Raw genomic sequence first — 23,703 nt, forward strand, 5'->3', positions numbered from 1 at the left:
ATAAAAAGAAAAAAAAAGAAAAGAGAAAAGGGTCAGAGTAGAATGCGTGCTATTACTTAAAGACGAGTAAGTATTACGTTATAGTAACAAAAAAAAGAAGTAGTCTTCTTAGCGAAGAGACTATAAATATATAAGCAATTAGCAGGATGGTTAAAGGGTGACCGGTGAGAAGGGAGGATGGAGTGCACTGAGAGGAAAGAAGATGCAAGCGCGAGAGAGAGTTTATTGCACCGAAGTATCGAAAGCTAAACGTAGAGGGACATAAAAGGGAGGTGAACGATGAGGTAGAGGAGGAAGAGAAGGAGGAGGAAAAGGTGCACGGTAAGGTCTGACAGGTGAATAGATTTACAGCGCAATTAAGAATCGATCGGACATTGTCGCCGACTTTCATTGGAGCATTCCCTCTGCATACAACATATATACCTATATATATATATACATCTACATACATACATACATACATACATACATACATATATATATACTACATTTACACTACATTACTACTCGATGAGACATAAACAGTGCGATAAGAGCTTCCCCGATTGGCGGCTATGAGCTATACTAACACAGAGTTCGAAAGTCTTCGAACGCTGGGATCCATGCATTTGTTACTGTCTCTTCGTTATCATTCGCACGAGCTCGATTATTATCGGCCGTCAAACGCGCAACATTCGACTTTTTAAGCGGAGCTTTTTACTCTCTTTTCTTTTCCCTTTTTTGCTTCCTCTTCTTTCTCTCTTTTTTTTTCCTTTCCCTTTTATTTCTATCTTCTTTTTTTTTCTTCTATTTTTTTCTATTCTTTTTCTTTCTTTTTTTTTTTAAATTGTTTTCCCTACTCGTTCACTTCTTTTCTCTTCTCTTCTTTCCTTTTTTTCTTTCTTTCTTTCTTTCTTTGTTTCTTTCCTTCTCGTATCGTATTCATTCGAAATCATTGGCCCTGACCCCGTTAACAGTACAACGGGAGGCGAAACAATCTCCGTTAGAATTTCCCTTTTTTTTTTCTCCCTTCTTCTTTTTCTTTTTTGTCGTTCACAATGAAACGAGAACGTTTTATTGAAGGAAAGAAAGAATAAAAGGGGGGGAGTAAAAAAAAAGGGTCGTCATGCTTGCTTAAACGACTTAAGAAACTTCACTCGCGACTAACATAACACAAGACGTACGCCTTGGAATGCGAGTGCAGTCTTCGAATACGAATGTGGCTGAAGGCAAATGAAAGAGAGAGGGAGAGAAAGACAGAGAGAGAGTGAGATTCAGTCTCCTAATTCTCGAATTGTAAACCTAATAATAAGCGTCTCCAAGAGCGACATACTATATATTTATGCATATATATATATATGTGTGTATGTATGTATGTATGTATGTATGTATGTATGTATATGTATACATACACACATAAGTATATATATATATATATATATATATATATATATTTCACGAGAAACATGCATGTTGGTAAAGAAGACTAATGTTAGGCATTAACACGAGGCGTCTCTTGAAATTGTCGAAAAGGGCGAATGTTGGCAGCGAATATTTGCGATCATTGAGATCCTCACACGTATATATATATATATATAGGGAGAAAGAGATAGATAGACAGAGATACATGCATACACATACATATATACAAACGCATCAGGAGTATATACTTTATTCCCGTGTTCTTGGACGTTATCGTAAAGTTTTCGTCTTAAAGCACGTACAACATACTTAAATACACGTAACCATTTTGAATCGTTGCTTTCGAACGAGTCCACCCGCAAACATCTACCATAACGTATCCTTTTATATCGTATATATATATATATTCTTTTTTTTTCATTCTTATTCGTTTCGAAATTTTATTTCGTATAGAGATAAATGGATATCGTATTGGTTAAAAAAAAAAAAATAATATATATATATATACTTAGACATTGCAAATTTCTTCTTTCTTTCTTTCTTTCTTTCAGTCTGTCTTTCTTTCTTTTTTTTTATGCATTGAAAAAGATAGAAAAAAAAAAGAAAGAAAAAAAGAAAGAGAAGCCTCGAGAATAGGAGGTCTCTCTTTGCAATCGCATTCTCTATTCGTTGTCGACAAGTTTGCATAACGAGTAATTGTTAGCGGCACTTAACCTTAAGTCCGGCACTATCAATTTGTCTTAGCACTATAATTACTACTGTACATCCACGTCGATGAATCGCCCGATCTAGCTACTCTCTTACGCGAACGCTTAATGTTTCTGTCACATTTCACGATTCGATACATTTATCAGAATACGTATCTATTTATCTATCTATATCTATATATATATATATATATATATATATATATATATATATATATGTCTGTATGTATATAACTATCTATTTTCCACAAGGAATATACATAGATACTATATATTCCGTTAAAGAGAATAATATTATTCCACTTTATTCGCCGCTGTCAGGTACAAAGATAGATTCGCGTAGATTTTCTTGAAATAGCCGAGAGGAAATTATGGTAGGGAGGAGTGCTTGACACGAACTTAAACGAACGTTTTCATGACTTTCAAAATGAATCCCTTTCGATTAAAATAATTTCATTGAAATGATCACGTAGATACACCGTTGTCACGACCAGGAACAGGTAGTATATAACAGGGCTCTCAATTGATATAAAAGATTCGCCGACTACATTTCTAATTGCTAGAACGATTGTAAATGATTTCCTAAATTGTTTGACTGACTTTAAAAAGAAAAAAAAAAGGGAAAGAAAAAAAAGAGAGAGAAAAAAAAGATAAAAAATACAATAGAATTTTCATTTTGTATTCTCGTATTTAATTAAAATAAGGAGAAGAGGAGGAGGAGAGAGAGAGAGAGAGAGAGAGAGAAAAGAAGAAAAAAAAAAAGAATGGATTTACGAGGGTACTTCGAAATAATTTCAATGTAAGTTCAACAAAAATTCAATCGTCTTCACTCCAAATTCTCCCAAGAGTGATAATATCGTTCAACGCACTCTTACAGCTTGCTTATATTTCTTGTGGTATGTTATGAGAAAAGAAAAAAAGGAAAAAATTAAAAAAAAGAAGATAAAAATAATAAAGGAAAATAATAAAGAAAAAAGAAATACTACTACGAGCATAGTATAGAAGAACAAAAAAAAAAAAAAAGAAAGAAAAATATCGCCCTAGCCTGGTGACGAGAGGAACGAATCGTTCGTGATTAACGCGTCGCAATTATTACTACATGCATAATACAACGTAAATATATTCGAAGTGTGCGTATTTGCATAAACTCTCTCTCTCTCTCTTTCTCTCTCTCTCTCTCTCTCTCTCTCTCTGTCTCTCTCTCTCTCTCTCTTTCTATCTTTCTCTTTCATTCTTTCTTTCTTCCTTACGCATACACACATACACGCTAGATAAATAATTAAATTACGTTACATTTAAATCAATCCAATATAAGATAGATATTCGAAATGTATTCGCGCACGTGTCGGAAAATCTATCGTGATATTTTTTAAGAACGTTAATAACACGTGTGCATTGCACATAATGAATGTCTTTAATGAAATTTCTTAGCCTTGTCTTATTGCAAAATAAGACACATCTGGTATGCGCGATACATACATTCGCATCCTCTAATCAAGAGAAATAAGTATCTATATATGCATGTGTGTATGTATATATACATATATATATATATATATATATGAGTGCGTGTGTATATATATACCTCCATGAAACAAAGAGCACGTATATATTTTGTTTCTCAATCGACGACAATGAAGATGCATCGAATACGTAATGAAATATATGAAATAATCAACGTCTCTTCTTTCTACGTGATACATATCAATCGAATCTCGATCCTAGAACGGATATAAGAAAATGTTAGATACGAATTTTTTTTTTTAATTATATTACGTTTCATACATACACACACACACATACACACACACTTTTATAAACGTTTCAACGTGTATCTAGAGAAAACGTGATAGATGAAGTAGAGAAAATCGTCGCGATGCGTAACGTTGTTCTATCAATCACTCTTACAACAAGATAGCGTTATAATGAATATTTTATGTACATGCACTTATCTACATACACTACGATAGATACTTTTATGTAGAAAGAAGAAATGATTCAACGTAAAAAGATATTCGACATTTGCCAAGAAAATTTTGCCGGATATGTATAACTAAATATATCTACTTACTTAATTTTGAAAGTAAGTAAATGAAGAAGAAGAAACAAAAAAGAAAAAGAGAAAACAAAAAAAAAATAATAAAAAAAAAAGAAGAAAAAGAAAAAGAAAAAAGACAATAAAAAGCTCGGCTACAGGGATCAAAAATCGTCAATCGTAAATCCCTTGTTATTCACGTACATATTTACGATAGATATCTATGTGCATATGTGTATCACAACATTTTTCTCTGCCTTCACGATAATATTTGGCTCGATGCAAAATATCCTGGATTTATTCTTTTTCCTTTCTTTTTTTTGTTTTTTGTTTTTTCTTCTTCCTCTCCTTCTACTTTTTTTTTTCTATATTTCCTATCTCGGTGCATACACACTCGACGTATAATAAAATTGATCATTTCCTCAACTGGGACGTATCTCCACCCTCACTCTTTACTTCTACCCACTCAACCACCCAATTCTCCAACCCCTCAATTCTCGAACCATCTAACCCCCCAAACCTATTCGCGGGTTTAAAACGGGGTCGGCTCTGGGAAAGCTCTTTTCCCTCGTAGGATGTTCCAGGATGGAAGAAGACATGAAAGAAGAATAAGAAGAGAAAAAATAATAAAAAAAAGATTGACAGAGAGAGAGAGATAAAGAGAGAGAGAGAATGGATCGTGCCTTCGATGACACCGATCGAAAGAGAGAAAGGTCGAGATGTGGGATGCGCAGCTGTCTCTTTTCTTCGATCGTAGATAAAGTTGAAGAAGAGGGTAGCTCGTTTCCTCCCTCCCACCCTCTCTCCCTCTCTGCTTCTCTCTCTCTCTCTCTCTTTTTCTTCTTCTCCCGATTCGCGCATGTAACCGTTCGCTGGTACATGCGCAGAGATAGAGAAAAGGGTGAGTCGACCTGAATTCCATGACACGTGAGGCGAGACTCTGTGACGTCACGGGACCCTAACTCACCCTCCAACGTCTTGAGGCATTCGGGGGCCGCGAAAACTCAGCAGAGGCCGAACTTGAGTGCGAGGGAGAAGAGAAAGAAAAAAGAGGGAGAGACAGAAAGAGAGAGAGAGAGAGAGAGAGAAAGGACGAATCGAAAACGGGGCCGAGCCTCTCAAAAGCTTCCTCGCAATCGCGTTAAGTAGCTCAGACTATCGTGTCATGACGAACTGAAACTGGGCTGAGTAGAGCGAGATGTTAAGGCTCGAGATGTTAAAAACTCGAGACGAGAAGTTAACTATCGATTTTTTCCACCTCTTTATTTTTTTTTTCCTTCTTTTTCTTTTATTACTTCCATTTTTCTTTTATTATTCTCTCTCTCTCTCTCTCTCTCTCTTTCTTTCTTTCTCTCTTTCTTTCTCTAACTCTCTCTCTCTCTCTCTCTCTCTCTCTCTCTCTCTCTCTCTCTTTCTTTCTCTCTTTCTTTCTCTAACTCTCTCTCTCTCTCTCTCTCGACTATTCATAACGTTATTCTTTTCCTATTCTCTAAAAACCGATCGAATGCAATCGAAGATAGATAATCGTACGTACGCATTTATTATATGTACGTACGTATCTATGTATGTATTTATGTATTTTTGTATCTATCTAGGTACCTATATATATAATATCATCTACTCTTACCACCATACATATTGCCAATACCAATACCATCAAGGTTGAGTTTTATCAGTGCGAAATAGTGACATGCTAAATCCTGTCGATATCACTGTCTATCGTTGCTAATATACGTTCAACGATTATACATACATATATATTATACATACATACATATTATACATACATACATATTATACATACATACGCATGACGAATGTCGATAAATCGAATAGATTCGCATATTTTCTTTTTTTTCGTTCTTCTCTCTCTCTCTCTCTTTCTCTCTCTCTCTCTCTCTCTCTGTTTAGAGATAATACTTTAAAACAATATACATATATACATACGTACAATACGTCAATTTCGAATACAGAAGGAAATCATGAAGAAAAAAATTAAAAAAAATTAAAAAAAAATGTCGGTTTTTAAAATTGAACCAAACGAGTTAAAACTTTCGTTGGACCGTTTCGTTCTGATACGTTTCATTATTCACGTATCGATATGCGAAATATAAATCGATTTGTATATTAAAAAAAAAAAAAAAAAAAAAAAAAAAAAAAAAAAAAAAAGGATATCAATCGATCGATTAGGAACTTAGCTTATTCGAAAAGAGATTACGCATGCAAATATTATCCACATGGTAGTAATACTAGTGATGGTGGTGGATGGTGGTAGTAGTGGTCGGTAGTAATGTTCGGTGGTAGTAGTCGGTGGTGGTGATACTGGTGCGTGCGTACGTGCTAACGCACGCCACGACGATAAATCACGTCCGATTAATAGTATTTTCAACGGAGACTGCCGTTTCTCTGTGGATCTTTCGCCAATCTTAATAGTCGTTTTCCGCTTTCGTAATCGAATGGAAGAGCGAGAGAGATAGACAGAGAGATCGAGTTAATCTTAGACGGTTTTACAGTTTTCAAGTCAATTTACGAGAACGTAGAATTGATTTTCTCGGGGGATATGATTAAACACGTTTTATCATTTCTAGAGAAGGCTATAGTCGTATAGAATTGTTAGAAAAACATATTGCGATGATGTTGCGTATAAATTATCGATATTCTCGTTATCACAGGGTATAGCAAAAAAATGATGAATTTAGTATTCAACAAGCAAGATGGTATCTTCGATCAATACTAATAAAAATGAAAAAGAATCTAACGTAAGAAAGAGAGAGAGAGAGAGAGAGAGGGAGATGCAAGATAAGCATTATTAAGAAACGTCGTATTTTACGTCGAAGATCAGCCACTTAAGCTAATTAATATCTCTTTTATTTTCGTTCCGTACGGAATAGTAAAGAGATCCGTTGCACGCTATATCCGTGTCGCTTCGATCATTATAACATCGATTCTATCGGCGAGAATATCGTTTACAAGCCGCTTATGGCCGTGCCAATCATCTTAATGATCTTTCGGAGGTTGGCCGCGAACCAACCAGTGTTAGTTCGATACTAACCTACCGACGATATGCGTCTTCGATATATTTGCGAGTAAACAAACAAGAAAGAATTTAAACGTTACTGCTTTTGCGCAGGCGGTACCTAGTACACTAACTACCGTTGCTTTTATCCTTGGCTAAAGCCGCAATGTCTAATATTACGAACTTTACCATCTATATATAATATCTATATGTTCAACTATATATATAATCCATATATATATATATATATATATATATATATATATAAATGAATAAATGCACAAAACATATTGCAACGGATGACACTCCTTCCTTTTAACAGAACAAAAATAAAACGATGATCGATTTTTTCTTTTTCCTTCTTTTATTTCACAGCTACAATTCTTTATCGTTATCCTTCTTGGATTTTGTTATCTCTCTGACAATAACGTTTATATAAATATATATATATAATTTCTTTTTTATTATCTGTCTCTCGAAATTTTACCTTATTACTCTAGAATACGAGTACCTGACCCAATTGCAACTATTTTTCAAGTATCGATCGTACACCTAGATCAAGGTATTATCTATCTACCTTCTTTCACCTATTATTTTCACCTTTCCTATGTATAAGCACCACTCTTTGAGTGTCTTCCTCTTTTCTCTTATAACAAACGTCGTTTGAATAAAAAGAAAAAAAGAAAGAAAGGAAAAAAAAGAAAACAGAAGAAAAAGAAGAGAAAGAAATGGAAAGAGAAATGAAAAAAAAAAAAAAAAAAAAAAAAAAAAATAAAAAAGAAGATCTCATTTGAAGTAATCTCGAGTACATCGCGTGAATAGTATTTGGCTGGAAGCTACTCGTTTTATAATTGCGTTTGAGAAAAATCCGATTCTATAATACTTTTATCTTTACTGTAGCTACATTCTATTGAGTTTCACGAGTTCTTTAAGCCAATGAATATAAGACAGGTACATACATACACATGTAATCTACGTATTATAATACATAATACGTATTTATCCAACTCTATGAATTCTCATGGACTTTTTTATTTTTTCTTCTTCAAACACAAATTCGCCCAACCTTATCTCTCTCCACCCCCCTCCCTCAATGGATGTAGAAGGGATGGAGTAAACCTCGTAAAAGATATTACTTCTCGTTTTTTTCTTCGTTTCTTTAAAAGAAAAAAAAAAAAAAAGAAAAAAAAAAAAGGAAATAAATAAAATAAAATTTGCTAGTAATAACAGAACATGTAATGGATATGTGCAATAGATGTATCGGTATCGCTAAACTGGTTATCGATATACTACGTGACGTCGTTAGTTCTGTGAAATCTCGAACGTCTATCCTTTTTCGTCATTGCTACGTCGACGATGATCATATTCCAACGGCGAAACAGTATCGAGGGACCTCGAGATGAATACGAATTCAGGTCGGCCCATTTTGCAATTGGCAATCGGCCGGCGTTGGCGGTTTGAAAAGCCTGCCAACGAGTTCCAGTCGGCATCAATATTGCCAGAAAGATTTTCACTCGCTTCTTGCTTACATTCGTCATTGCCTTCACCTTAAGGGGTTTATTTACTTTTTCTTTCCCTTCCTTTCCTCCCCCACCCACCACTTTTATTTTTGTTTTTTCTTTTTCTTATCCTTTCCATTTGCTTTTCTTTTCTTTTCACATTCAAAACCATCCGCATTTTATTCGAACAATTTCCGTCAAGATCGATATACGCACTTGACACAATTCTTTTATCATTTACATGCAATTATCAATGTCACGAGATAAATATATAAAATTATGATAATATTATGATCGTGATCGTAACAAAAAAAAGAAAAAAAAAAAAAAGAAGAAGAAGGAAAAAGAAATTTTGTTTACTATCAATTAATGATAAACAAAACAATTTTATTCATTTATATATATATATATATATATATATATATATATATATATACAATTATTAGCGTCACGAGATAAATATATGAAACTATATAATATGATCGGAATAATAAAACAAAAAAAAATTGTTTGCCATCAATCACATCTGATTTTATCTTTTTACATAGAGTTATCATTATCCCGATACTATTATAGTAATATATATATATATATATATATATATATATATATATATATATATAATTACAATGATGCGATTGTAATCATAAAAAAATAAAAAAAAAATAAAAAAAGAAAACAGAAAAAATAAAAAAAAAATGAAAAAATGAAAGCATATTCGTTTTATCGACATATTTAATATCTATTTTATTTTTTAAAATTTTTAGAGAGACATCGGTTTATGCGTTCTACATTTCAAAAAGGGTTTACTACGATGAACGTGAAACACATATACACACACACACACACATACGTATATACACACACATTTGACGATGGATAAGTCGAATGCGTAATATATTATGTAACCTTTCTACCTCTCACATATGTACAATACATATACATTGGAAAGTAATTGATATATGTGTATGTGATGTATGTTCATGTATGCGCGCGCGCTCGCGCATATATGTGTATGTATGTATGTGATATCTCAATGTTCTGTCTTTTTGCGGTCGCTAAACTTGATTAAGGATAACGATGATGGAAACTCACGAATGAAAATCTCTTTTGTTTTTCTTGCAGAGGCGGTCTGCCGAAATAACGGTGAATAGCGAGGAACAGAATGCAGTGTTTGTGCGAATCACCGGTGAGTAAAGTCCAATTCGATATGCAGACTTTACAGTCTATCAAATGGTTATATACATACATACATACGTACATACATACTACATACTACATACACAATACATACATACATATATACTACATACACATACAAGGAATGTTACAAAAGTTTCTAGATGAGAAAGCTTAAAAACAAAAAGAAAATTAATTTCAATGTTTTTTTGGCTAATCTCTTTTCTTCTTTCTTCGTTTCTTTTCTCTTCTCAAATAACAAAAACAAGTTCCCAAGCTCTCGTAGTTTTCATGATTTGACAAGAAAAGAAAAAAAATAAAAGATCAACCTAAAAAATGTGTCTAAAAAGAGTGATCGATTTTTAAAAGTCATTTAAAAACTTTTCTTCCCAGTCTTATATAAAGGATTAATATCCCTTTTTATATTCATATAACGTTTCTTATTCACAAGATTATATACGTACATCTTTTCTTTTCTTTTCTTTTCTTTTTTCCTTAGAATATCTTTAATATTATTTCTATGTAGAATTAGTTAAAGCATGATCATGATCAATGATATTGAATATGTTTTAGAATAAGATTAAAAAGTTTATATGAAAGATTTAGAACGTAAAGATCCTTTCAATTGTTGTCATCGTTCGTTTATTATGACATGCACGAAAAATGAATATGCACCATTCATATTTTTCTTCGGATCGGATTAAGTTTTTAAATTGGTTGAAGCTTGAATTTTATAACTTATTTTTTTCTTTTTTCTTTCTTTTTTTTTTCTTTTTTTGATTTAATTTATTTTAATTTAATTTAATTTAATTTAATTTAATTTAATTTAATTTATATATACCCAGAGTACACAATTAAAAATTTATATGTAGGTCAATTTAAGTTAAAATTAAATCGCACATAACTATACAATAGAATCTTTCTATATCGCTCGCATCTAATTAACGCGAATGTTTAATATGCGTATTAAAAAAGCATCGTAGAAAATGAGAGCACATCGGCCCCGGTTGGATGCAAGTGCATTTTAAATTATGTAATGAGATCTATAAATAAGATAACTCACATACGAACTAACGCTTAGGACCTTTTAACGTCATGTTGCAATTAACTGCAACACAATGGATCACGACTGGGACTTAGTTAAACGACTGACTTAATACACGTATAATCCGTGTACATATACATAACTAACATAACATCCTTGACACGGATATAATGTTTTATTCAAGAAAAAAAAAAAAAAAAAAAAAAAAAAAAAAAAGACAAACAAAAAAATAAAAGTTCTTTTTTCTTTTTTTGAAACATACCATAATTATACCTGTATTCCTTTCAAACGAATCAAAATTTTCTATATTTAACGTAATCGAATTGAAAATACATTAATACATATTGTAATGATGTTTTATATTTATCTTTTTAAAATTCTGGATGCACTCCTCGTGTATATATGAAAATTCGATTTTTTTTTTGTCAAAATAAAATATATAATATGTAATAATAGTAAAGTTGTCGTTTTTCGAACACTTTTATTTCGTTTACTCGCCGACAAAGTTAACCAGACCGCGTTGAAATAGACACGCTTCGCTAAAATTACAAACTGCCTGTCTATTCTGAAAATCTCTCAGATTGCAGACAGATTCAACGACCCACAGAGAAAGAAAGAGCGAGGGATAGAGATAGATAGATAGATAGAGATAGAGAGACAGAGAGAGAGAGAGAGAGAGAGAGAGAGAGAGAGAGAGAGAGAAAGAGATTTAGAATTACGTTGAGAAAATCGTCGAGATTTGAGCATCAGAGTAAAGATCGCAGGATGAAAATAAATGAAGAGACCTCGGTATTTCTCGTGGATGCTTAAACACATATAATATATATATATATATATATATATATATATATATATATATATATATACATATATACATATATATTCGAAGAAAAGAAAAGTTTTCTTAACAGATTTATCGATGATAATAATAATTTGTTAAATAGAATTGATATAAATATGTAATACGTAATCGTTTCGTACAAAGTGTTTTATGTGCGCGTGGGTTGTTAATTCTTATTAGAGTGGCCTACTCTATGATTCACATTCGATCAATTGTTCACAAATGACAGACGTAGGTCGATTATGATGTTTCTAGTTTTTATAACTTTGACTTAATATATAGTGATATTATTTATGTATATCATATACTATAATCATACTTTACATACTATTACATATATTTTATTTTTATTCTACCATATACATTATACTATAAATATTGTGCAAACAATATTATATATGTAATATTATATATATATATATGTGTGTGTGTGTGTGTGTGTGTGTTGTATGCACAATATTTACAATACAATATTGTTTACAGTACAATAATAATATTTATAGTACAATATTGTTTATAGAATATTTGAGTATTACACACACACACACACACACACATATGCACACAAACACAAAATCAATATACAATTGTTTAATTAATATAAATTAATTAAATTATCATAATTATAAAAATTTTCTTCGAACATTAAAATATATCTATCTTCCTTCACTATAAATCGATTATTTATACTTACATAATAGATCATATATTATAGATCAAGTATTAATATCGATTTTATACAATGAACGTATTATGTTGTATATTATGAGAACAGAAGATGCCACATTACCAACGACCATTGAGCTGACCGATGATGATGCCACATTACTATCTGAGAAACCGGAAGCAGCATCCACGAGACGTTTGTCGGACGTCGACCGAATTTTATTAGATAGTTTGGACATTACACTATCCAGGATAAAACGTACCGGCAAATTTTTAACGATGCATAAAAGACGACGTAAAAGACTCGTTACAAGATCTCTCAATCAAGAACCGGCTATATTGGATGACATTTTTCATGGTTTAGTTCAGGTTGGTCATATTATCATTTTCTTTCTTTCTATCTTTCTCTTTCTCTCTCTCTCTCTTTCTCTCTCTCTCTCTTTCTCTCTCTCTCTCTCTCTCTCTCTCTCTCTCTCTCTCTCTCTCTTTCTCTCTCTCTCATTCCTTTTTTCTCTTTCTCCCACCCTTTATCTTTATCTCTTTCTCTCTCAAACACCCAAGCTTTTCCATCTGTATACACACCACACTCCTCACTATAGTAATATAACTTCTCGAGATGCTCGTTAAATGCAACTGTAGTAAATATAATTTCATTTTTTTTTATCTTTTTTTTTTGTTTCTTTTTTTTTCACTTTGTTACGCACACTACTAATATAGAGCAAGCAAAAAGTTGTAATTATTCATCCTACTGTGTACGTTTATGTGTATATATATATATATATGTATATATATATATTTACACTTTGAACGTACCTTTTACTTCGCACAGAGAGTTTTGCCTTATTAAAAGTCTTTGATTAATGAAAAGAAAAAAGAAATAAAAAAAAAAAAAAATAAGGAAAAAAAAGAAAAAAGAAAATAAGAAAAAAAAAATAAAATATGACATTTGTTTTTTATCAGCGTAGCGAGATATCTATGTAAATGTATACCACGTAATTAGTATTAATTACATTATACTTCCCTTACCACCGTCTCCCCTCCTTTTCCCCACACGTCCGTCCATCCCTTCTATACCCCCACTCCATCATCGCGTAACAATTCATCCTCGCGAGCATTCGAGTACTAAAAAAACGTCTAATTCCCTATCAACGATGACATGCGATTCTCTCGACAAGACTTATTAATTACTAATTACTAATTACTCGTAACGAGTAATTGCGATATTATCACAATTACAAGATCTTTTTATATATCGTACACGCATAGCATCCCACTATGTTCCCCACTCCCATTCCCTCTCGTCCATGTACTTACTTTAATTCTTTGTTCTTTTCTCTCTATTATTAATCAATCATATATCTATCTCTGTCTATTCAAACTCTGACACTTTATTTTTTTTTTCTTTTTTTCTTTTATTTTTTTCTTTTTTTGATTATTTCTTACAGTGTATTTTGCAAAAAGCCGGAAACTGGCGATTTAACGCTTTCACGTTGGAAACAGTTACGGGTGGTGAGTGACGTGCGAAAATTGCTTTTTCTTTCATATGATTTTCTTCGAGCTACATCTTGAAATAAAATTTATTAGAAAATTTCATTGCATTTCATGTAATATTACATATGTCGGAAGGTGGCTTAACACGGGGCACGCTTTAAAAGTATCCGTCGTTTCGTCGGATATTGAAAAAAAAAAAAAAGAAAAGGAAAAAAAGAGTAATAAAAAATAAATAAATAAAATGATTATAAAAGATAATGATTAAAATGTATTACCGAATTCGTTTAAAATGTAAAAATATTTATTGAATGTTTCTTAGAACTCACAAGTTTCCCTTCAGTAGTATTAAATTAAGATGAAATGCCCTTTTTCAGTGAAAAATGCTTAACCTCTGATATATGTGTATATATATATATATATATCGTATCAAATATTTATTTTCAGTTAAACATTTCTAAGAACATAATATATCATTTTTACGTAACAACTTAATATCGATCTATTTTTATTTGTAGTATAATGTCATTTCTATAACAAAAGTCTAAATTTATAAAAAGCATGAATAACAGCATACATTTTCGTAATTCTATCTTCGTAATATTATATACGGTATTTGATTTTTCAGGACGTTCTCTGCCAGTATTATGCGTTCATCTATTTCATTGGTACGGGCTCCTTGAATATTTTAATTTAGATGTCGTTACGGTTTGGAAACTCTTCGGTAAGAATTAAATGATATTGATCATTATGAAAATAATTATAAAGATTAAAAGATTATTTATGAAATGTGACTTTATCTTCTTTTTTATTAATCGTCTTGGTTACTTGCAATTTTGCAATTGAAGCTTTTATCGAAGAGGGTTATCACAGTACAAATCCTTACCACAACAGTATACACGCCACGGATGTTACTCAGGCGATGCATTGTTTCCTCCAAGAGGAAAAAGTGAGTATATCCCTAATTGCTCTCAACGAAACTTTGAATCTTTTTGTTTTTTTTTTTTTCCATTTCTTTTTCTCTTTCTTTCTTTTTTTCTTTTTTCTGTTTTTTTCTTCCCCTCTTCCTTCTTTTTCTATCACATTTCCAGCCAACGAAAGGATAACGATAATTTGATCTATCTATGCCATGGAATTGCAGATTCGAACGCACTTAACCCATTTAGAAATTATGGCTTCCTTGATAGCTGCGGTAACCCACGATTTGGATCATCCAGGTGTTAATCAACCGTTCTTAGTCGCAACGAGTAATCATCTGGCTGCATTATATCAGGTGAAAATGATTCTCCATAATAGGGAAATAAAAATGTATAAAACGAATTTCGACGATTCGTCGTTGCAGAATATCCAGTGTATTCCACAATATACGTGAAATCTTCGCTCATTGTCTTCAGAATACGTCGGTTCTGGAGAATCATCACTGGAGGTCCGCCATCGGATGTCTTATAGAAAGCGGTGTTTCCGATCAATTACCAGGTGAAATAAAATCGGAACTTCAACATCATATCAGTTCGTTGATTTTGGCTACAGATATCACGAGGCAACAGGAATTCCTTACATGTTTTAGGGTAAATCCTTTATTTACATTTCGTATCGAATATCAAGAGAGCAAAAAAGAGAGAGAGAGAGAGAGAGAGAGAGAGAGAGAGATGATAAAGATATTTGACAATCCGCCCTCTTTCATTTTTCCAGCATTATCTGGATGAAAATATTCTTGATATGAAGAAATCCGAGGATCGTCATTTCATATTGCAGATAGCATTAAAATGTGCCGATATATCGAATCCATGTAGGCCCTGGGATATATCAAGGAAATGGTCCTATAAAGTCTGCGAAGAATTCTTTCGACAAGGTGATTACGAACGTCGCCTTAATTTACCAGTAACGCCATTGTGCGATCGACACTCGACAAGTATTCCAAAGATTCAAGTTGGATTTTTCAAATTCGTCGTTACGCCTCTTTATGAAGAATGGCATCGTTTTCTTGGTGATGGTTTAAGCGTTTCCTTGATGGAATATCTACGTAGTAATCAGAAAAAATGGGAAACACTTATAGCCCAAGAAACCGCCGAAGATACGGAAACAGAAATTTCGGAATTGGAGGAAATAGATGTTATTAGTTCTGGGGAAGAAATCACCGGGGATGATGATTCAGGTAGCATAGATTTATTAATTCCAACGTCATACATACAAGGTACTAAAAGGTCCAGTTTGCCAGGGAAAACAATATTCGGTCGAGTCGGTAGACGTCATTCTGTACCTCTTAGCGTATCGAAACCATTATCCCTATCGATTCGAAATACAGACAGGAGAGATAGTTTTCCAAGCGAACACTGTAAATTGAAGAATCATACGATTAAATTAAAGGAACAAAATCCTTTGGAACCTAGTACATTGTCATTGTTATCGTCAAAAACGAGTATTATAGGAGGAGAATCGTCGGAAAAATCTACTGTCGTTGAGAGACCTGTCAGTGCTGAAAATCTATTACCGGAGCCTAGTATAGCTAGTATAACCAATAGTACCGAAGCATCGAGATTAAGTACGGTCCTTCAATCAGACAATCAGAAAGTTGCTACGCAAACGAAACAATTGACAAGACAACAAACCTTCCCGCCATTGCAACCATACGCTAGAATGAGATATATGTCAACAACGGCAGAATTGTCTCAATGTTACACGCAGATTTTAATGGAGGCCGATAGTATTTCCAGTTCTTCTTCGAGTCCTACAAAAGATAAATCTTGTTCCGGTGGCCGCTGTGGAACACCTCCGATTCTAGACATGGATGTAATTTCATTTAAGAAAACAACTGGCATTAAGTCATCGAGAGAATCTCTTTCGTCTGATATATTATGCAGAAAGAGAACCTCGGCTTTCGCAGAATTAAATAGACAAAAATTAGAGTCTAATCTTAATGCTGAATATCCAAGGCGTCACTCCATGCAAATCGTTCGTAACGACGAAACGAATTCGAAACATCGACATAAACGACCATCTTCGGCTCAGGGATCTGACTCTACCGAAGTATTTTATGCTTCTTTAACTGGCTCCCACAGCAATAAGGATTCGATCGGTGATATACAAAAGATAGAATCCAACATCGAGATTAAGCCTAGTCCGACGAAGTTACCGTCTGATGAAATACGAACTATTTTGGCGAGCAAAATATCGGAACACTATACGTTAACTCATCATATTAAAATTAAAAACACGGATTCGGAATTACGTAGATATTCAACCCCTGTAACCGAGCCCAAACCGTTGACTGATAATACTGGTAGACGATTCACTGCGATACCTGTATCTTCTGAGCTTAGCACTCATAAATTTTTCATTGGCAGTCCTCCCGACTCACCTCCACGGGTTCAAAGTGTATCCTCTTCGAGCGATAGTAGTAGTGAACCAAGAAGGAGTATCGGTGATTCGACTGGTGAAAGTTTAACCTCAACTAATAAAAAGGATTCTGATTATGTGAGGGAGAAAGTTTTCAAGATCGCCAAACTAAGTTTCGATGTGCAAATGAAAGAGAACGTCGATCCACGAGGCTTCGAAGAATCCGGAAAAAATATCTCTTTATCTCGAAGAAATAGTCAGGTAAGTTTATCATTGGATCGCACTATATATATATAATAACAAAATTATAATAAAAAGTAAAAAGTAAAAAGGAAAAATGAAAGATTCGAGAAAAGAAGGGAAAATCATAAAACGAATATTGTTATCTGTAAATATGTTTAGGGCTGGGAAAAGAGACGTGGATCAGCTCCAGTTGCATTATTATCAAGACTAGATGATTTCACAATGATTTCTATGCCACAAAAAGTAGATCATAGTTGCAGACGTGGTTCCGTACCAGCCGACATTACTAGGCATCAAGATAATTTAACAAGTATTATAATCGTTCCATAAAATTTATCGTATAAATCTCTTACGAAAATTTAAATTATTTAAGAAATACTTTTTTATTATATTTAGAAGGAGGATTCAATCGTTTAGCATTGGGACCACGAGAAGAAAATCTTCCCGCACCCAGAAGAGCTAGTCTTCCGCAGGAAGCTACATTGAGAAATATTCTTGGCAATGTGTTTTCTTTACCCAGTGTGTAACAAAAATTTATTCTTCTAACTTTCACAAATACATATATATATATATATGTGTGTGTGTGTGTGTTCATGTATATATGTATATGTACACGCGCATTTATGTCTCGTTTAATCACAATGAATTTTTGTTTCTTTTTTGCTTTTTCAGATGAAAGAGAAAATTTCCCGCTGATCAATAATAACAATAACAATAACAATAATACAGAAAGTAGTAACAATAATGGAACAAACAGAGCATTTGATAGTATTGCTTCTGTTCCTGGTATGCCATCACCTAGAAGAGGTTCCATACCAGCAGATATATCAGAGTTAAGACGAGAATTATTTAACAAGAGTAACGTCAATGGGAAACCACGTAACCGGAAGAAAGTCTTAAAAAGAAGAAGTAGCGGTGGACCAGAGATGTTCGCAGGAGGTATCGTCGAAGGAAATGACATTGGAACGTCCCATAAATGGAAGAGAGAACTTGGAAAGAGAGATTCTATTCCTGAACCTCTCGTAAAACGACGAGGTTCTCTGCCCATAGAGATGGTTGCCGCTTCTCATGCTGGTCGGTACAACCATAGATAAAGGGATTTAGATACAGGAATTGAGAGAGAGTGAGAGAAAGGAGAGAGAGAGAGAGTGAGAAAGAGGGAGTGAGAGTGAGAGAGAGAGAGAGAGAGAGAGAGAGAGAAAAGAAGAAATGTATAGTACAAGTCCCCGCACGCGTTACAGTTATTTTCTAAGAGAAAGATATATCAAGATAATACTCACTTATTTTACTATTTATTTTGATTTCTTTTCTTTTCTTTTATTTTTTCTTTTTCATCTTTCGGGAGGCAATATTTTTTGACTATTTATCATTATTAAAAAATATAATGGTTAGATTTGAGAAGTAACCATAAACGTCATCATCTTATCATCGTCATCATCTTTATCATCATCATTTTTATTATTATTTATTTATTATTTAATATTTTTTATTATTGTTATTATTATTATTATTATTATTATTATTATTATTACTATTATTATTATTATTACTATTATTATTAATTCTCATTGTCACGTTATGAACATCATTACGATTATTATTATTAATAAGGCCCCATGATTGAGATTATGCACATTCGTAAGAATAGGAAATCCATCGTAGGTTGGATCTGACGGAATCGCTATCTATGTATGACAGGATCAGCATCAGGAGCCCGAAGATCCAGCCTCTGGAGACTTTAGCTTATGGTAGAAAAAGAAGAATCAACCATGGTACCACCAACATCAACAACGATCGACGACACGATGCAACTCTTTCTACAAAGTACCAGTGCTCCGCTGATGACACTTGGTTCTTGAATTGAAAGATCGAAAAGATGCAAGTATTCTTCTGACCTATGATGTGAAAACACGGGCAAGTGCAAGTTATATAAACTCAGCCAAAATTTCAACGTTTGTTCTTACGCAAAAAACAAAAAAAAAAACAAAAAAAAAAAAAAAAAGAAAAGAAAAAAAGAAGGCTTTAACGGAATTCTATTTTCATTGTGTGCGAAAAGTTATAATGATGATCGTATTGAAATTATTATAATCGTTACACCGCGATATTACTTTTTTCCTTCTACATGAATAAATCAAAAGCCATAAGTTTTAACGTTTATCAGTTTCAAGTATTACATATAAATATTTGCACATTGTTAAGATTTAACATTGAAAATATTAAATATCAAATTAGAAAGAAATACGATCATAAAGATGACTGAACAAAGGAAGAAAATAACGAGTGATAATATATTAAAGTCTTCCCTGCGCCTATATGGAAGAAAAGTAAAAAAGAAAAAGAAAAAAAAAAGAAATATGTTCTCACTAAGAATACTAAGTGGTAACATAATGTGCGTGCCACATTAATTTGTGCCATACGCCAAATTTTGCTAAGATACGCTAATATGAATCTGGCGAAAAAAAAACTTAGTGCGCCCGCGTGGCTCAAGTCAGATATGATATGCTCGTGTGTTTACTAAGGATTTAAAATAAAATTATACACAGTCATACACAGGGTTCAATATGACGATTTTAAAAAAGCCTAGATATGGAGAAGAAGAAAAGACTGGTAGAGAAACTCTCGACGTTATAGAAATAGACGATTAAAGAAAGATTTAGATTGAGAAAAGCGAAGCGCGATATCTTCGTTCATTATAGTTAGATAACTTTTAATTATTAAAAAAAAATAATAATAATAATTGTGCAAAAAGCCGAGTAATATCATTCATATTCATGGTCAGTTTCCACTACTTTATTTAATTGATTATTTAGGAATTCTTTTGGTGCAATTTAAAATTATAAATTCTTTCATTATAAATATATATATATATATATATATATATATATATATATATATTATATATATATATTAAAATTAAATCATACACGAGAAGCAAGTTCATTTTATTTCTTAAAATTGAAAGGTAGCATCTAACATTAAAAAAAAAAAAAAAAGAAAAACCAAAAAAAGAAAAAAAACAAAACTAAAAGCTATTTGAGCTGGTTTTAATAAACATATACTCAACTTGGGAAAAATATTTCCTTTTATCATCCAAATGATGAAGATAGAAAAGTTGGTAGACATTCCGCTGGAAGTATACATTGTTCCGAGGTAGTATACATTGTAAAAAGTATATTTAAGAGTCAACTATGCTAATTATTAGCTATAACTATACTACATTATCTTCATTGATTTCATTGACCATTTTCATTGTCATAGTTTCATCATTATTGTAATTACAGACAGTATCTCTTGAAGATGTTCGTGTAGATAGATATTTGAAGTATAGATTATAGTGAGACTAATATGATTCATCTTGACATTAATTAGCAAATTATTGTTTTGATGATTTCTTAGCAATAAAAAAAAAAAGAAAATGTTATCAATGTTAAATCTGCAGTACATGAATTAAGTATAATATATGACATGCAAAATGTTTGTAAAATTGACGTTGAAGCATTAAATTTTTTAGTACAAATTACATTAACCATAGCATGATGAAATTACAGTTAAATTGCCCTTATGTACCTATGTGTCTGCATAAGATTATTTAAAAAATTTTTTTTATTAACAATCATTAATATAACTATTATATAGTGTAGCTGTTATAAACAATCATGAGTAAAAATTACACCATGGAGAACTTGAAATTCTCTTTGTGTATTGCTATAACCTGCCATTCTTCGACTTGTCTGAAAGTAAAGTAACTATACTATTACATCACTGAAATTCAGTGAAATACATTTTATGAATTAATGATTAATCAAACTAATAATTGCTATAATCATTGACCTACACAATAAGTAGAATATCCATTTCCCAAAATAAAATCTTACAATGCTTAGCTGATCTTCTCCAATAAAATGTTCATTCTGTTTTGATGCAAAGTCTGCTAGTGCTTTTGATGTACCTTATCTATATTAGATGCAAGAAGTTCATGTTATTAGAAAAAAAAATTTATTATATTTTATTGGAATAAACTCATTTTAATTTATCCTTGCTTGCTTCCATATAGATTTTTAATTTTTTTTATTGTTAATGCAGCATGGTTAGACATTGCATCAATGAATGATTGCAGTAACAAACATTAACAATTAAATATATTATAAAACTACTAGTCTTTCAAATATCGAACTAACATTATATGTATATGATATACATGAAGAAAGCAAGAGAAAGCATGGACAAAGATTTCATTGAAAAAAATTCATTTTCTAACTCTTAAGATATTTGTCTTAATCAATAGACCAATGAAATGGGACTAACCAAAAATTCATTGTGGAAATAATAATTAATTAAAATTGCCTGGAGTTACATGACCATTCTGTCCAATTACTACTTTTTGAAAATTTTATGCCATATAGATATACAAATTACCCTCTATGGTATATAATTATCTTCCCATTTCAGCATCGCATAAAAAATTTCATAAGGATGAAAATGCCAAGAATTTTTTTTATTATCAAAAAAAGAAAAAAAAAGAAAAAGAGAAAAAAACATTGTGCACACCACTTTCTATGATAAAATCAGAATAAATTGTGTTATGCATATGTGAAGATGTATGCGTATAATATGTTTTATTTTGTAATTAAAAATTTGGTATAACTCTTTACATTTATATAAATAATTTATGTCAAATGTGTTGTGTCCACCTTTATTATAAAATTATATAAACATGTGAATATTACCATTATAATAATGAATTTTATATACGACAGTGCACATAAATTTCACAATTCGAAAAACAGCATTATCTATGTCTCATTGTTCAAGTGTGCAGACTAATTGCTATCAAAGAATAATCATGTCTCCTGTAATTTTCTTGTCGAACAATGATCATTTAGTTATATAAGATAGTTTAGTCATATTGCTGAATCAAACTTTCAGCAAATGTTTTGTGAAGACTGTATACGATACTGAGTAAATGCATATAAGTTCAGAATTAATTATTTGATATCTATGACTGTCAGATTTTAATTTACTAAGTGTAGTGACAATTGTTTATGGGATTTATATATATATAAATTAATATATATATATATATATATATATAATGCAGAAATATAGAAACAGACTATGCAGATTAGATTTAAAATTATTTCGTGAGCAATCTTTTACATTATTCCATAAAACAGTTGAAATTAATTGGATAAACATATTTTACTAATATAATCATTTATAAAGAATTATAGAAATATTATACTTTGGCATTCGATAAAAATCATATTGTACTTTGAGACATCATTAAAATCGTTACATAGACATTGATGAACACAGTTCATAAATAAAACAAATCTCATAAACAAAATAAATTACTCCATACATGATTCATATAATGCTCTGTGCATAGTTATTGGTGTTTTCATAATCTTTATCGCTATAAAACTACTCATTAAAGAGGGACAAAATTTATATACGATTTGCAGTATTCGAAAAGTCAATTAACGAAAAACAATTTGTATGTAATGAATGAGTTCGTTGAGCAACAAGAAAGTCACTATGTATTTTCTATAATGTTAATTGTAGATAGCTAATAAGTTAGATGCAATTAACGAATGCGTTCTTATATAATTATTCATAATTAAATTGTAATATCATTACAATAAACACAAGTCATAAGACTTATATAAGGAAGATACTGTGCAAATGCATGTGAGATACAAAAAAAAAAAAAAAAAAAAAAAAAGAAAAAGTAAATGGAAAGAAAAAAGAAATATAAATTTGATTAGTTATCCTTTATCATTTTACAGAAGAAAAAAAAATACAAAGATATGAAACAAATATTTATGACGGCCCAATATAATCCATAATGTATTATGGAATACCGTTATGCAATATATTCTTTACAAAGTTCATCATAAATCAGACTATAATTTACCTTAGTTTTAAAAATTTTCTTTTATATCTGTTATAATTCTAACGATTCAAATAGATATTTTTTTTTATTTTTCTTAGAACAACATTAAAATCTAAAGAAAGTAGAAAAAATATGTAAAATGTATACGATTAAAATTAATTTACTATTGTTACCGTGTTAATATTATCTTATTTTGCCCAAGACTTTCTTTCAATACACTAATTAGTGCACAAAAATCACTCGGATATAACTTAACGATATATAAAACAAAAATAAAAGAAAAAAAAAAAAGAAAAAAGTACAATATTTTTAGTAATATTTTCATACTACGTATGCAGATCTCATTCGTAC

General features: G+C 31.6%; 1 protein-coding gene across 11 annotated transcripts in view; it reads left to right on the forward strand.

Annotated features, from left to right (window-relative positions):
- The window catches only part of LOC118440532 (uncharacterized), a 41,202-nt gene extending 17,682 nt beyond the window's left edge, over window positions 1-23,520 (forward strand). For 10 of the 11 annotated variants that reach the window (XM_035863708.2, XM_035863710.2, XM_035863702.2 and 7 more), the window contains 12 exons: window positions 9,784-9,847; window positions 12,499-12,758; window positions 13,835-13,898; window positions 14,506-14,601; window positions 14,726-14,826; window positions 15,019-15,150; window positions 15,272-15,445; window positions 15,570-17,474; window positions 17,616-17,766; window positions 17,853-17,975; window positions 18,129-18,530; window positions 19,155-23,520. In XM_035863708.2, the coding sequence (XP_035719601.1) occupies window positions 9,784-9,847; window positions 12,499-12,758; window positions 13,835-13,898; window positions 14,506-14,601; window positions 14,726-14,826; window positions 15,019-15,150; window positions 15,272-15,445; window positions 15,570-17,474; window positions 17,616-17,766; window positions 17,853-17,975; window positions 18,129-18,530; window positions 19,155-19,198 (3,516 nt within the window). In that variant the 3' untranslated portion in view covers window positions 19,199-23,520. Of the gene's footprint in view, window positions 1-9,783; window positions 9,848-12,498; window positions 12,759-13,834; window positions 13,899-14,505; window positions 14,602-14,725; window positions 14,827-15,018; window positions 15,151-15,271; window positions 15,446-15,569; window positions 17,475-17,615; window positions 17,767-17,852; window positions 17,976-18,128; window positions 18,531-19,118 lie in introns of all 11 variants that reach the window. The other variant, XM_035863706.2, reaches the window with a different exon arrangement.
- Window positions 23,521-23,703: the final 183 nt, after the last annotated feature.

The sequence above is a fragment of the Vespa mandarinia genome, chromosome 7 (assembly GCF_050613455.1).
Source record: "Vespa mandarinia isolate Hongniang chromosome 7, ASM5061345v1, whole genome shotgun sequence".
NCBI classification, from domain to species: Eukaryota; Metazoa; Arthropoda; class Insecta; order Hymenoptera; family Vespidae; genus Vespa; species Vespa mandarinia.